Source organism: Saccostrea echinata, unplaced genomic scaffold (genome assembly GCF_033153115.1).
Source record: "Saccostrea echinata isolate AGI-Se365-2 ecotype Australia unplaced genomic scaffold, CSIRO_AGI_Sech_v1 ptg000029l, whole genome shotgun sequence".
In the NCBI taxonomy this organism is placed as follows: domain Eukaryota; kingdom Metazoa; phylum Mollusca; class Bivalvia; order Ostreida; family Ostreidae; genus Saccostrea; species Saccostrea echinata.
The window spans coordinates 33195922-33209493 of record NW_026889778.1 but is presented as its reverse complement, the minus strand read 5'-3'; the positions used below and the strand labels follow the sequence as shown (position 1 = coordinate 33209493).

The window sequence follows — 13572 nt, the reverse complement described above, 5'->3', positions numbered from 1 at the left end:
AAATTGGTGCTATAAATGGACTTGAAAAATTTCAATTTTAATTTCCAAAAGGCACAAAAGTTCAAGGAACTAGGCAAACATTGACACCTCTTTGGTCTTTCCAGCTCACTACCCCTGCTAATAAACTTAGATCAAACGGATGCAAACTTCAATTGAAAAACTTTCTCATGCTCATCTACTGCATGGTATTTAAAAATTTAACCAAATAAGATTTTTTTTTATCATTACAATGATATTAATCTTCAGGTAGATTTTGCACCAAAATTCCAGGTAGTTTAATTACATTTAATGTCGTCTTTGTGCAGGTAATATTTTTCTTTTTTAATTGTTCATTTCGATGAAATGGGTGAAATAATTTCCTTTCGACGAAAGAAAATGAGATTTGGTTGAAAATTTAGAGCATTTAAATTTTTATAGAACAAGTCCTGCTGAACTACACTGAAACTATTGATATATACATCACATTTTCATATCGATGTCTTAGACTTTTTTCTACATATTTCTTCCCCAGTAAATTCATAATGTATTTGATGTCTTTTGTATATATGTTTTTCATTATTAAACTAATAATTCATAAAGCACTTGACCTTTATTTCATTTAATCAATGTCCATAAATCTGCAGGGGAATTTCTATCAGAAATAAAACAAAACACTTGAAAAGAACTTGGCCAAATTATCGATTTTTAACTTATTTTAAAAGTTAAAAATTTCTCACTGTGGTGATGTGAACACACCACGGATTTAATGCATTTGTAAACAAACATTATCGTAGAAATCAGTTACAAAACTGAAGAATCTTGTACAAAAATCAATGGCTTACACAATATGTCTTTGTTAACTGAAGACGGAATGTTTATTTTGTTAACAGTATAGATTTTCTTACTGTTTACAGAATTCCAAAAATGCCTTCGAATTGAAAATCGGTGTCGTTTTGAACCAAAGCTAACCAGAAAGATTATTTATTATTCACGTGTTTTGTGTTTTCAAAAATGCAAAAATGTAAATTTTCGAAAAGGATGTATTGAATTAAGTGTTTTCAAGTTCCTATGAACAAATGGTTATTAGATTTGCACCAAGAAGACACACATAATGTTTCCTTAGATAGTCTCAAGTTCTAGACAATCTCAGTATACCGCATAATAACTTTGCCCGTTCACAGTTGTTAAGGAATTGTAATTTTAAGTGTGAGGTATTGATGTTTTATTTCTAATCCCTATTCCTCTTTCCTGCAGTATCGGGGAAAACTTTGGGGACAGAACACGAATCTGATGTCTCCAACAATACAACCATTCACTGCCATCTCATAGCTCAGAGGTAAAGCCTCGGAGTTTAATGAGAATTTATAGAAATAGACATAATCTTCAAATCAATAGGAACCGCTACTCTGTGCGACATTTACTGGGATACCTGCTGTTGTCTTGGGTCTGACGGATCTGATTTGCCACGAGACTTTAGAATTTTCTGTCATATTAGGATAAACAATGACAAATTGTCTGCCGATAGATATACATCCAAAACGATTTTTTATACCAAAAAAAAAAAAAACCAATTGGAGAATCAAGATTGTAAAAATATTCTTAGTTGACATTCATAATCATGCTTGCACTTTTTTACCTTCCTTGGAATACATCTTTTGTCAGATTTCCACAGTAAGTTTGGTTTCTCGACAATAGAGAGCAATTAAAAAAAAAAGAATTCATAATTTAATCATTTTTGTACATCTGGATTTAGAAATAAAAAGCAGCTTCTTATTTTTCCCGTTTAATCACAGCAAGTATTAATTCGTTTTCATAAAACGCTGGGGGTGGGTGATTGTGAACTGAGTTCAGAGTGAATCAATCCCTTTACTTGAATGTTATACATTAAATAAGACCAGAATTTGGCAAGATTATTGAATGTTTAATTCATTTAACCTTTAACAACTCTTTCTTATTTCCAGACTCAGGCAGTCACTCTAAATTTAAGAAACACTAATGTATTGACAAATTTTTAATTTTAAGATATTTTCATATCTTCGTTTCTATCTTCTTCTTTCATCTCCTGCTTTAAAGAATTCTGCCTTTCACAAATCATACTGTGAATGATGAAAGACAAGAACTGTATTTCTTATATTACAAATAAATTGATTAAAACCAAAGTAAAAAAAAAAGGACCAAATGGGTGCAATTTTAGAAACTACTTATTTTTTCATGAATATTAAAATCCGTAACATGAGAGATTGCTCCGAATGGTTCGATTTTAAAGTATGACCTAACATTTCAGATTATTTGACTCACTATGCCAACAAAACCCCTGAGAAACAGCACACCATAATGACATATAATACTATGATATATAGCAATAATGACAACTAAAAAGTCAAAATATTAAAATACGTAACAAAAATGTATTTTCTACATCCCTAAATACATTATTTGATTGTTGCATGGAGATGCCACTTTCTTTTAGAAAATGGATTAAATTTGTGACAAATGTATTTTTCGAATACATCATTTTAACATTTGATTTGAAAGATGTAGAGAATAACACTGGAAAATGAGGTAAAAAAAAAATCCCTTTAGCTTTAAAAAATTAAACAAAAGTATAAAGTAAGATATCAATGGTCAAAATATTGTAAAATTAGTATTTTTCTTTAGTTAGTACATGTAAGAGGAACCTGCAAACCTGGGTTAATATAAACTTGCGTACGTCAAGGAACTTACCATAGTAAACGTGTGGGACTATAGAATAAGAACTACATTGACTCCCACTACTGGAGGGGCGAGAACGAGTGGTCTCAAATCCGCTAGGGAGGGACCGAGTGTGAAGGGGGATAGCCCCCGGGATAGGAGGTAGAGTTATACCACTCATGATTTCCTGACACCGACTTTAAACACAAGTACAATTCCAGAAATTATTAGGAATCTTTGGAAATCACATAGTTCCTCTAATTTCTAAGCTCCGAATTACATTCCCTTCACTTCCGACTGCGTCCAGCCAGCAACTGACGAAAAGTTGCCGAATTTAGAAACCCCTCCAGGAGCTCAGCTTGGAACCCGCATTGATTTTATTTCTTCGTCCTGTCAAACTTGAAGAAAGATAGCACTACGCAAGCGTTGATTTTGTCTTAAATTTAAAGTTTTTGAATCCGAGTCAAATACTGATAGGGTGGTTTCCAAGCGTTTCTAGTTTGGTCAGACGTGCTCTTTGGCCGCGTGTATTATCTGGAAGTTTCAATGTTCGATCATGATTTAGTTACATTTGGCACGGATGCGCATTTTATAAGAATAACTCCATTTAAATGGATCGGATCACGGCTACTGGATGCATTCTTACCAAATCATTGGCTTATCTCTATACAGTATACACAACTAGCATTTAAAATACACAACACTGATTTGTGTAGATTTAAAGTTTAGAAGCCTATACGATTGTTAAAATAATAGCCGCTATGTATAAAGACGACTGTTTATCGAATAATAAAACTTAAGGAATTAAAATAAACACGTTCCTCAGCATTTATTCTTCGGAGTTAATCTACTTGGTTCATTCCAGTTCATTTATTTACTTGCTGTACTTAATGCAATTGTTCACACCAGTAAATGACTAAAGTGAAATGCCACTATTTGGTGAATTAATTGCATAAATATATCTACAAAATTTACACACACACACACAAATTAAAAAAAATGCCCTGATGTTTTCATGTTAGTTTGGCACCGGAAAATTTGTTTTAAGTTTAAGTAATCTAAGAAAAAAGATTAGAATATTATAAGGACAATAACTGTAAGTTAACAAGTTGCTAAGGTAACACATCGATTCACATTCCTCATGTACATGTATATTCCTTATAAATTGTGTGAAAAGTTTTGGCATCCTAAATATCGTAGTTACGTAGAACTTGTTCACGGAGAGGGAGTTCAAAAGGTTGATTTATAATTTTTATTTTGACGTCATATACGTTGAACGCCATGTAAGCGCAACGCCATAAACGTTGACGCTCACATTGAACAGTAACAACTGCTCTTTTTTATTGTACATGTGCGGTGTGTATCATTTAAACGGATAAAATAAACAAAAAAAAAAAAAAAAAAAAAAAACAACGATATTTTATCAAATAAAGTGAAATCTAAAATTGTAAATATAAGCACTGAATTGTAAATTTTGGACGTTCAATGTGTCATAACACGGACTGCTGTGCATAACGCGCTAACACGTGTTATTCAATTTGTCAGCACAACCGTCTAAAATTTACAATGCAATGCTTAAATATTTTTCTGTTGACCATTTGAAAGATAAATGTATCACAAGGCAATAGTGTATTATTTCTTTTTCACAATATCTGCCTATGCATTAACTACAAATCTTTATTAATCTTGATCTCTTTATCATTACTTGGATCTGATGCTTTGCTAACAGCTCCAATGGCACCGAACACTCTAATCGGGTATAAAATTATCGCCTAAAAAACTCCCAACCTTGAAAAGTTTAATCAAACTTTACCAAAACTACCTGTTTAATCTGATAATGCAGTTAATGCAAATCATCCTACAAAGCCGGATTTCAACATGTTTGTCTTTGATTAAATTTAAATTCGGAATTGGATAATACTTAGACAAACTTATTAGCCATACGAACTTGGTGTCAAACTTGGCTATTTTTCATGACTTTTTTATGCCACAGTTATATGTAGAACATCCAGGGATAATAAAGTCTATATACAGTATAATCTTTGCATTTTCAAATCTTTGTCTCAAGAAACACTACTGGTAAAGTGCGAATCGAGAAAATATTGGTTTCAGACACTCGCTATTATTGGCACCTGGTAATTGTCTGATTTAAGCTTTATTTTGTGAAATAACAAATAAAAATCAATTTTCATAAAGCAAATTGACTAAATAGTTTAGGAAGTCAATTGCATCCATGCCCAAAAGGTGCTCCATATCGAAACATTCTATATAAATGGCTATTTACATCGTGTTTGTCATTTATTCATGTTCCAATGATATATAAAGTACTAGAAGACTAATTTGAAGGTTACTGGATAAATCGAACTTTAATTAAACGCAATTTATTACTAAAGAGGCAAACAATGTGTTTTAATAGACAATTCTCGACTTTGCCAATTTCTAACAAAGTCATTTTGTAGGTGCTACAGCTGGTTTCTGTAAACATCTACACTAGCGACTATTTACCTGTGTAAAGGCAGGAGCTAATAAGATAATGTCTATGAGACCGTTAGTATATGTAACTATAAACGTCAAAATACGAAAAAATTCACGCTTGCTTGATATATGAACACAGATTTTATAGATTATACTTCTTTATTTAAGTAGTAAAAGGTTAATATAACGAACAGGGATCAATCTCATGAATCCAGTAAACAAAAACGAATCGTGAACAAGGTATAAAACGCGGACCTCTGGAAACACCAGTGTTGGGAGGAGTAAGCATCCTATGTTGATCGGTCACACCCACCGTAAGCCCAATGTAATGTATTGATCAGGTAAACTGCGTACTCCATAGTCAAATTAAGCATAAAAGCAATTACCTAACAAATGGTACAAAACATGTCCTGAAAGCGATAACCTAACAAATGGTATGAAGCATGTCCTGAAAGCAATGGCCTAACAAATAATATGAAGCATGTCCTGAAAGCAATGACCTAACAAATAGTATGAAGTATGTCAGACATAATACAACCCAACGATAGGTTGTATTTACAAACAAGATCATTATAACGACTGTAGAATTTGCGAAAAGCTGACATTAGGGTACTGTGGATCATCATTGTCCGTGGGGGATCAATATTCGTGGATTTCGTGTGTAGCCCTTACCCACGAATTAACGGCCCCACAAACATTGAAACGTACATATATTTAACACAAAACTTTGATTTATCTTAATTAAAATATACACGTTACCCACGAAATAACGTCCCATGGAACCAGTCAAATTTTTGATTACCCAAGAACATTGATCCACACAAACAATAATGATTTCACTGTTGAAATTCTTGTAACATCAACTTATTTATCATTAGTTTACCTCGGTTTGAAAATTGATCGTGTTCATAGTATGCTCTTGTGTATCAAATCAGCTTGGAGACATGAACAACATATACAGGTAATGTTGGACCATCGTCGGAAACCCACGGTCGGTCTCGCTTCTCTTACCTCCCGTGGGACACAAGGCCGAAAATTTCGCTAGACTCATTGATATGCGTAACCTAATGTGACCTTTCGAGGGCCAATGAAAATTGACGTTATCAAATTAGGCATACAGTAATGGCGGCGCCCATGAGAATAATGTCGTGTTGCTGTTTGAAAGTGTTTTGTAAACTATGGCAGCCTCGGGACACGTAAAAGAATGCTCTTTTTGCTTATATGTTATAAAGGACAGGGGATATAGAGCATTAAGCTCTAAAACATCAACTGAACAGTATAATTATGCATTTACAAGGTTAAATTTTTTCCCGACCAGCAATTCATATGCGTGTAATCTATGCACCAATAAACTAAATAGAATATCCAAGATCGAGGAAAATGTGCGAGCAAAGGTGGAACAGTTGAAAACTGAGAGGGAAAAGTTGTTAGGTATGTGATATTTGGATTTAGACAAATGTGGAAACTTTTTGACCTACTTCTCATGAAGAGGTGTCTATAACAGTATAAATATTTATCAAAGAATGAGGGCTTGAAAGTTGATTGTTGATATCAGTTCTGTGTATTGAATATTCTATTTACTAATAACTATTATTAAATAAAAAAGTCCTGCCAGCTATTTTAAAATTTAATCTAGAAATTGTTGCCTTATTTATAAAAGCATTGCATACATAAATTTACACAGGGATTTATAATTTGTTTCAAGATGTTCTAAGACAACATCAACAGACAAGTGGGCATGTTAAGCCCAGTACACCCAGGGTGAGTGCAGTGAAGAGGTCCCTAGATAAGACACCAACACCAAAAGGAAAAAGTAAAAAAGCTCTCTTTAAAACACCTGACAAACTACTTCTGCATCAGAACCCAAATCATAGTCTCCAGTCAAAGTTACCATGCAAGGAGGATAAATCAACACAAACACATGTGTCAGAAAATTTTGATGTAAAGGTAATTTTTGATAAATTTGTCAATGGGCTAAGGTCATGCAGCCTTTGTCTTTTACTGTCCAACATCTGGTCACTACTGTAAATTCATAAATGACTATCCCATATTTTCTTGATTAAAAGAATGGCAAATGAAATTAAACTACTCACTTTGACACTTTCAATCTTTATGTTGCTAATATTGAAGATATAAGAATCTACATTATTGCAAGAGTTCTAACTGTTACATGTGTATGTGAACTATACATCATTTCATGTCATCTTTGATGATGCTTTTGTTTCATAGAATATGTACTTATACACAAAATACATAAACTTTTCAGTGTTCCATTATAGATTGTCACCAAGATTGCTGGAGCTGATGTAAGTAGAGTAGTAAAAGATCAAAATTCTAAAGCAGCCTTAAAATCACTGTTTAACAGAAGATCACCTCATGCTGTACTGAAGAATTTTTGCAAAGATACCAGCTATATGGATGCGTTATTTCAGTTGTGTGTAAAGAAGCTGAAAAAAGAAATTGACTGTGTAGTTAGCAAAAAAAGTGACCTATTAAAATGCAAAAAGAGTGAAAGTATGATGAATCTTGACTGGTCTTTTGTGGAATCAAAACTCAAGGAAGGGATTCCTTATCTGTTTACCATTATGAGCAGTTTGATAGATGTAAAAAAGAAGCAGAACCTTCCAGTGCTAATAATGTCAATAGGTGTACTTCTTTATGGCAGATCAAGATCAGTAAATCAGTTACAGTACATCCTTGGTCTAACACTAGACAAGTGTGGAGTGTCAAAAGAGGTATTTAAAATTAGTTTTAAAAATTATTAAAATTGATTGAAATTTAAAAAAAAAGAAGTCACATTTGATGTAGTCGAATATCTATTGAAAAAAGGTGTGAATCAAAAATGATACTGTTCATTGGTTTTAGGGTTTGAAAATTCTTCATGATCTTGGAATTTCTGTGGCGAGCAGCACTGTCATCAAAGAAAAGAAACAGCTGATCAAAGAGCAGGAGAAGAAGGTGTCGGCCACAATGACAAGGTATTTACATTCTTATTACCCTTCACCTGAAAATCCAGGACTCTTAGATGTTAAACATGGCATAGAAATCATAGGGGACAATTTAGATGTCACAATTACTCCTGCTAAGATGACAATGATGTCTCAGAGAAAGAGCTTGCATTGGTTTCTGACAATGGTGAAAGAGAAGAGGATCATGTCAGATGATAAACACCCTAGATCAACAGAAGAGAATGAAGAAAGCAGGGATATTTTGAAGTTGCCAACAAGTGCATGGTTACCATCTTCAGGTGACCTGCACACATTGATTGAAAATATGAAATTTCATATTATTAAAGTCCTTATTACCTTTGTCGAATTTCTGAAACCCTTACAAAAGTGTGTGCCAGGTTGCATAACCCATGACTTTATGGACAAAACTCGAAAGAAATCAGTCATTCTGAATTGTGACTTAGTAGAGGCTAGTGAAAATTCATCAGAGGGAATGATAACAATTTTGCAAAATGTGAATAAACTGGTTTTCCAAGCTGTTGAAAAAGATCAGAAAATAACGGACAGGGTTGTTTTTGGTGGAGATGTTCTCACCAATGAGCGAGCATTTACAGCTCAAGAAGCCATGCAAAATGCAAAATCAGACTATGATATGCTTGGGGGGCTTGTTCACAGGCCAGAAGGTTTTCACAGGGAGATGAACTTCTTATTGGTAACACACCCTGTTCAGGAATGTTTTAGTTCCAGTTGTTTTTGGCTTTTATGAATTAGAGTAAGTATTTTGCAGAGATAATATAGTACTCATAATTTTACTTATACATGAAGTGCCATACATATTTTCATCTTGAACTTTGCAATGACAAATAGGTGGAAATATTGTGAAACTCTGCAGACTTGCTCATGTTCTTTGCATCCAGATTATCAATTTGGCTTTGAAGTTTTACTAGGTCATAAACTGCATTTTCCATTTTTTCAGCATGAATTTCATTAGTATTATTCATTTATCACTTGTTGCCCTCCAAATATTGGTATATATTATCAATTCCTTAATTTATCTTAGTACATCATGTACATGTAGATAGTATACATATGTTTCAGAAACTGGGAGTTGTAGCCCATCATAGGCCATTCCAATGATTTCTATGTTTAGCATGACTTGATTTTATTGCTTTATAGTTTTAGTTTTTACTAACAAATTAATCCTTTTGTACATGGTGCAAGTAGCAAATTTATTGATAAATTACATGTAATTACATAATCTGCATAACTATGTAGATTTCAGACAATTCTGAATTTTTCGATTAAGTTTTAATTTTATACCCTTAAAAGATGTCTTAAGTCTAAATCTATTTCATTTCTTCAGTTTTCACAATAATATTTTTTCAGGGAATATTTCAACTATTTTACACTGAGAGCAGTGCATCAGACCAGGGTTCCCTATACAAACTGAGGAATGCTATCAACCGTCGGTCAGTGACTGGGCCTAAGGAAGTAACAAATAACTTCAGGTAAGTTGAACTATCCAAGTCAAGTATTTTGCAATATGAATTTGAAAATATCAACAGATAAAAAAGAATGTTAATAATGTGTGCCTTGTTATATTTTCTTTTAGATCCCATCATCAATTCATCCAGGATGTGACAGATTCCTACATTGTGTCAACATTTTTGGACATCATGGACATGGAGGAAGTTACATCACAACCCTCACATGCTCCTGTTTTTTCATTAATGAACAATGACAACAAAATGGAATGGATTACCAATGTTGCCACAGATGTTCTTAATGCACTTGGCCTAAATTCCTGGAAAAGTTTCTTAGACATAAGGTTAAAAACCCTTTTCTTGTATGAACCAAATATTGTATTTTTATGAATGCTATTCCTTGGATAGATGCAATTGTAAGCTCACCCAAGCAAAAAGATCATGATCAAATAGAGTCAAGTTTTCACCAGTCTTGAATATTTTTGCCACAAGTCTTCATTTTTCATACTTATGAATCTAAAATTATTAGTACTAAAAAATCATTTATTTTGATATTTTAGATCACACTTGGTAGATCTAAGTACTGATGATGTACAGATAGATGCCATGAAACAAGACCTTTCTTTCTCTTGTGCAATGTGTGGGAAAACATATATTAGGAAGTCTTGGCTAAAGAAACATCTACTGAAAAAGCACAACTGGATCTTTCATGAAATTACAGAGTTATCAGATCCTGATCAACCACTTACATCCTTTCTAAGGATGTCCCTTCTCTACCGTGATACCTGTGATGCATACAAAATGGGTGACGGGGACCGCATCATGCGTAATGCCAAGTTTGAGTGGTTGTATGCCTCTGCTTTAAGTCACTCAAAATATAAGCTCTGGTTGTGGAGAATGCTCACATATGTTAATTCTATTCTTCCACCTGACCAGGCATTTGAGTATATGTGGAATATGACTGTAAATCTGAAGGGCGGCATTTACAACAATATCCCTAATGACAACTGTGTAGAACTGCAAGTGCGCAACATCAAGAGAGAACTCAACACACAAGGAGCAAATAAATCCTTTCAATCAGCAAAAACAATTTGCATGACTACACAAGTCATTGACAGCATTAAAGATCAGCTTTTGAGGACTACCAAAATAGTGAAGTCGTCGAGACACAGGCCGGATGTTGATAAAACAGTTGATATCATTACTATGGTTAAATCTTTGAGAAGCAAAGGACCAGTGTCAGATCTTTGCTGGGAGAGTTTCTCCAAATTTAAAGATCCAATTCACCAAATTGACATTCTTAAATTACATGAATGGATAAATGAACAAAAGAACATTGCTGACTTGTACATGTAAACTTATTAGGGCCAAGCATGAAATGGGAATTACAATGTCCATCTGTTTATCTAACTCTGTCAGTTTTGTTGTGACATAGTAACTCATTGTGTTTTATTTTTTAAAAAACAAAATCAGATTTAAGTTCAAGCATTTATTGTAAAAATGGCAGTAGTATAGCTTGATCAGTACACCATTATAAAAGTAATGGTGTAGATGTTATAAACTGATAACAATTTACCATGTTGAACATATACATGTATGTATAGACCTTATATCTAAAACAAATAAAATATGTACAAGCTTTTAAGGAGTACAAACTGATTCATAAATTTGAAGTATAAGCAAAAACTTGTTTCAGGGCTTTCAATTAAGGGTTTAAATTAAACTTCATCCTTCCTCTCTCAAAAAAAATTTGTTTATAATACTAATGAATTTTGACAATAAATCTTTTTTTTTAGGTCACCTGAGTCACTCGAGTGACGTATTGCTATCTGCTTTCGTCAGTTGTGCATCGTGTGTTAACATTTGCACATTTTCAGCTTCTTCTCTGAAACCGCTTAACCAATTTCAACCAATTTTGGGTGAAGGGAAACAAAATTTGTGAATTTCATGGTCCCTGCCCCCCTGGGCCAAAACAACTAAAATTAGTGTTGGCATGATTGTAATAAGCAATGAGCACTCTCTCAAAATTGTGAAATTCATGGCCCCAGGGTCAGGGGTTCTGGTGCTAAGGCGGGGCTCTGTTGTATATATAGTGAAAATGTATTATTTCTTAAAAAATCTTCTCCTCTGCTCCTGGGTACAATGCCAATGATCTAATTACATAGTTATGATGAGCAATGGTGCTTCGTCAAGAATTTTGAATTTCAAGGCCCCTGGATCAGGAGTTCAGGTTTAAGGCGGGGTTCTAATGATTATAATGTGAAAATGCATTAATTCTTTGAAAATCTTCTCTGCTCCTGGGTATTATGCTGATGATCTAAGTACATAGTTATAATGAGGAATGGTGTCTCTTCCCAAGTTTCTGTATCCCACTGAAAATGTATCTTATCACAGATTTAAATGAACCCTAACATATTTTTAAAAAGTAGGTCTATCACCAAAGGCTGACAATATATATTGGCAAAATTATACAATACTGACTGATTTATGAAATGCAGCAATGTATGCGTGCATATTTTTTAAGGATTCTTTGAATTACATGTATTACATCTTAATGCTTACTCCCAATCTGAATCTGTAAACAAGTCATGATCATCCTGGCTACTTGAATCTGACGAAAAAGCTGGAAATTGAGTTTTATAATAAGGATGTTGTGCTAAACTACATTTTTCACAATCTTTCACATGACACTTCTTATCACAAATATCACAACACATATGCATGTCCCTATCCATAGCAGGTTTACTCTTATAGGAAGACAATATATTCTCACGGCGACAAATGGTTTCATTTTTAACATATAATTTCATGTCATCATCTATACATTTAATATCATGTTTTGTGTAAATCAATAAAGACATTGCTGAGCCACCGTCTCTACCTGCTCTGCCATACTGCTGAACAAAAGTATCCATATCTCGGGGGCAACCATAGTTAATTGTATATTTCACTCCTTTAAAATTTACACCCATACCAGCTGCACTGGTAGCAATAAGAATTCTAATTTTGCCATTTTCTTTAGACATATCCTCTTTAACTAATTGTTTAACATCATCTGTGGTTTTTGAATGATACATTTCAATATGGTCAATCAATTTAACATTTTCTTTAAACATAATTCTAAACATAGTGTACAATTTACTACAAGTTCTGATAGAAGGGCAAAAAATCAGATACCTATCACAGAGCTCTTTTTTCTCTTTCAACATCAGAATTAGAAAGAAGAATGTATTCTCTAGTGGAGTGTTGTATTTAACACACTGTAAAAATAATTTAATATTGTTCCTGTCTGGGTTCTCTATAATTTCTAAACAGTCTGTCATACAAAATTTTCTCTGTAAGGCTTTTCTGGCAGCTGAATTTGCTGTGGCAGTCATCAAAATTACAGGACATTCCACAAGGCTTCGCAGTTCCCCTAGTCGACCATACCAACGTCTGAAAGGATCTTCCTCGCTCGCAGACTCTCCCCTAAAAAATAAGGGGAATAATTTAAACCCTGTTTGAATTGCTCAAATTTTGATGGTTTGTAACAATGCATCATTTTTCCCCTTCATAAATAAACTTACCAATGTAACACTGTGTGGGCTTCATCTACAGCTATTAATCTAATGGTTGAATTGTTTGTCACCCAATCTCTCCACTTTCCATTTAGCACACTTTCAGGTGAGGTGAAAATGAATTGCATTTCATTTCTTAAAATGGAATTGTCGTTTTCACCACCTATATCACGAAGGAATAGTTAAATTAACAATATACTAATACATGTACCTGGGAAAATGTATGTTTTGATATAATTTTTAATAAATAAAAATGTCAGAAAAAAAAATCAACGTTTACATGTTTCCTGTCGAATAAAAACCAGTATTGAGTGCTACAACACACACAGATACAGAAACATGAACGTTAGAGAGGTTCTGAATCATCACATAACATAGCAGAGGGGAAAAGGTGAGCGAGATCGACATGGCTAATGCCCATGCATGCCAATACAATTA

The 13572-nt window shown here is 33.6% G+C and overlaps 3 protein-coding genes across 3 annotated transcripts in view; 1 reads left to right on the top strand and 2 right to left on the bottom strand.

Moving 5' to 3' along the window:
- Positions 1 to 3336, bottom strand: part of LOC133195840 (uncharacterized) — a 40207-nt gene extending 36871 nt beyond the window's left edge. The window contains exon 1 of the mRNA XM_061331793.1: positions 2704 to 3336. Within this exon, the coding sequence (XP_061187777.1) occupies positions 2704 to 2851 (148 nt within the window). The 5' untranslated portion in view covers positions 2852 to 3336. The remainder of the gene's footprint in view (positions 1 to 2703) is intronic.
- Positions 3337 to 6129: 2793 nt separating this feature from the next.
- Positions 6130 to 10984, top strand: LOC133195217 (uncharacterized). The gene is made up of 8 exons (XM_061331074.1): positions 6130 to 6576; positions 6851 to 7092; positions 7425 to 7451; positions 7578 to 7880; positions 8011 to 8805; positions 9480 to 9601; positions 9706 to 9921; positions 10138 to 10984. The coding sequence occupies exons 1-8, from the start codon at positions 6324 to 6326 to the stop codon at positions 10931 to 10933; spliced, it is 2754 nt and encodes a 917-aa protein (XP_061187058.1). The 5' UTR covers positions 6130 to 6323; the 3' UTR covers positions 10934 to 10984.
- Positions 10985 to 11918: 934 nt separating this feature from the next.
- Positions 11919 to 13118, bottom strand: LOC133195216 (uncharacterized). The gene is made up of 2 exons (XM_061331073.1): positions 13109 to 13118; positions 11919 to 13073 (listed from the first exon to the last, which is right to left on the bottom strand). The coding sequence occupies exons 1-2, from the start codon at positions 13116 to 13118 to the stop codon at positions 12136 to 12138; spliced, it is 948 nt and encodes a 315-aa protein (XP_061187057.1). The 3' UTR covers positions 11919 to 12135.
- Positions 13119 to 13572: the final 454 nt, after the last annotated feature.

Coding starts and splice junctions, on each gene's coding strand:
- LOC133195217 (XM_061331074.1), top strand. CDS start 6,324: ATGGCAGCCTCGGGACACGTAAAAGAATGCTCTTTTTGCTTATATGTT. Junction 7,452..7,577: donor CCAAGATTGCTGGAGCTGAT/GTAAGTAGAGTA, acceptor GCGTTATTTCAG/TTGTGTGTAAAGAAGCTGAA. Junction 7,881..8,010: donor AGTGTGGAGTGTCAAAAGAG/GTATTTAAAATT, acceptor CATTGGTTTTAG/GGTTTGAAAATTCTTCATGA.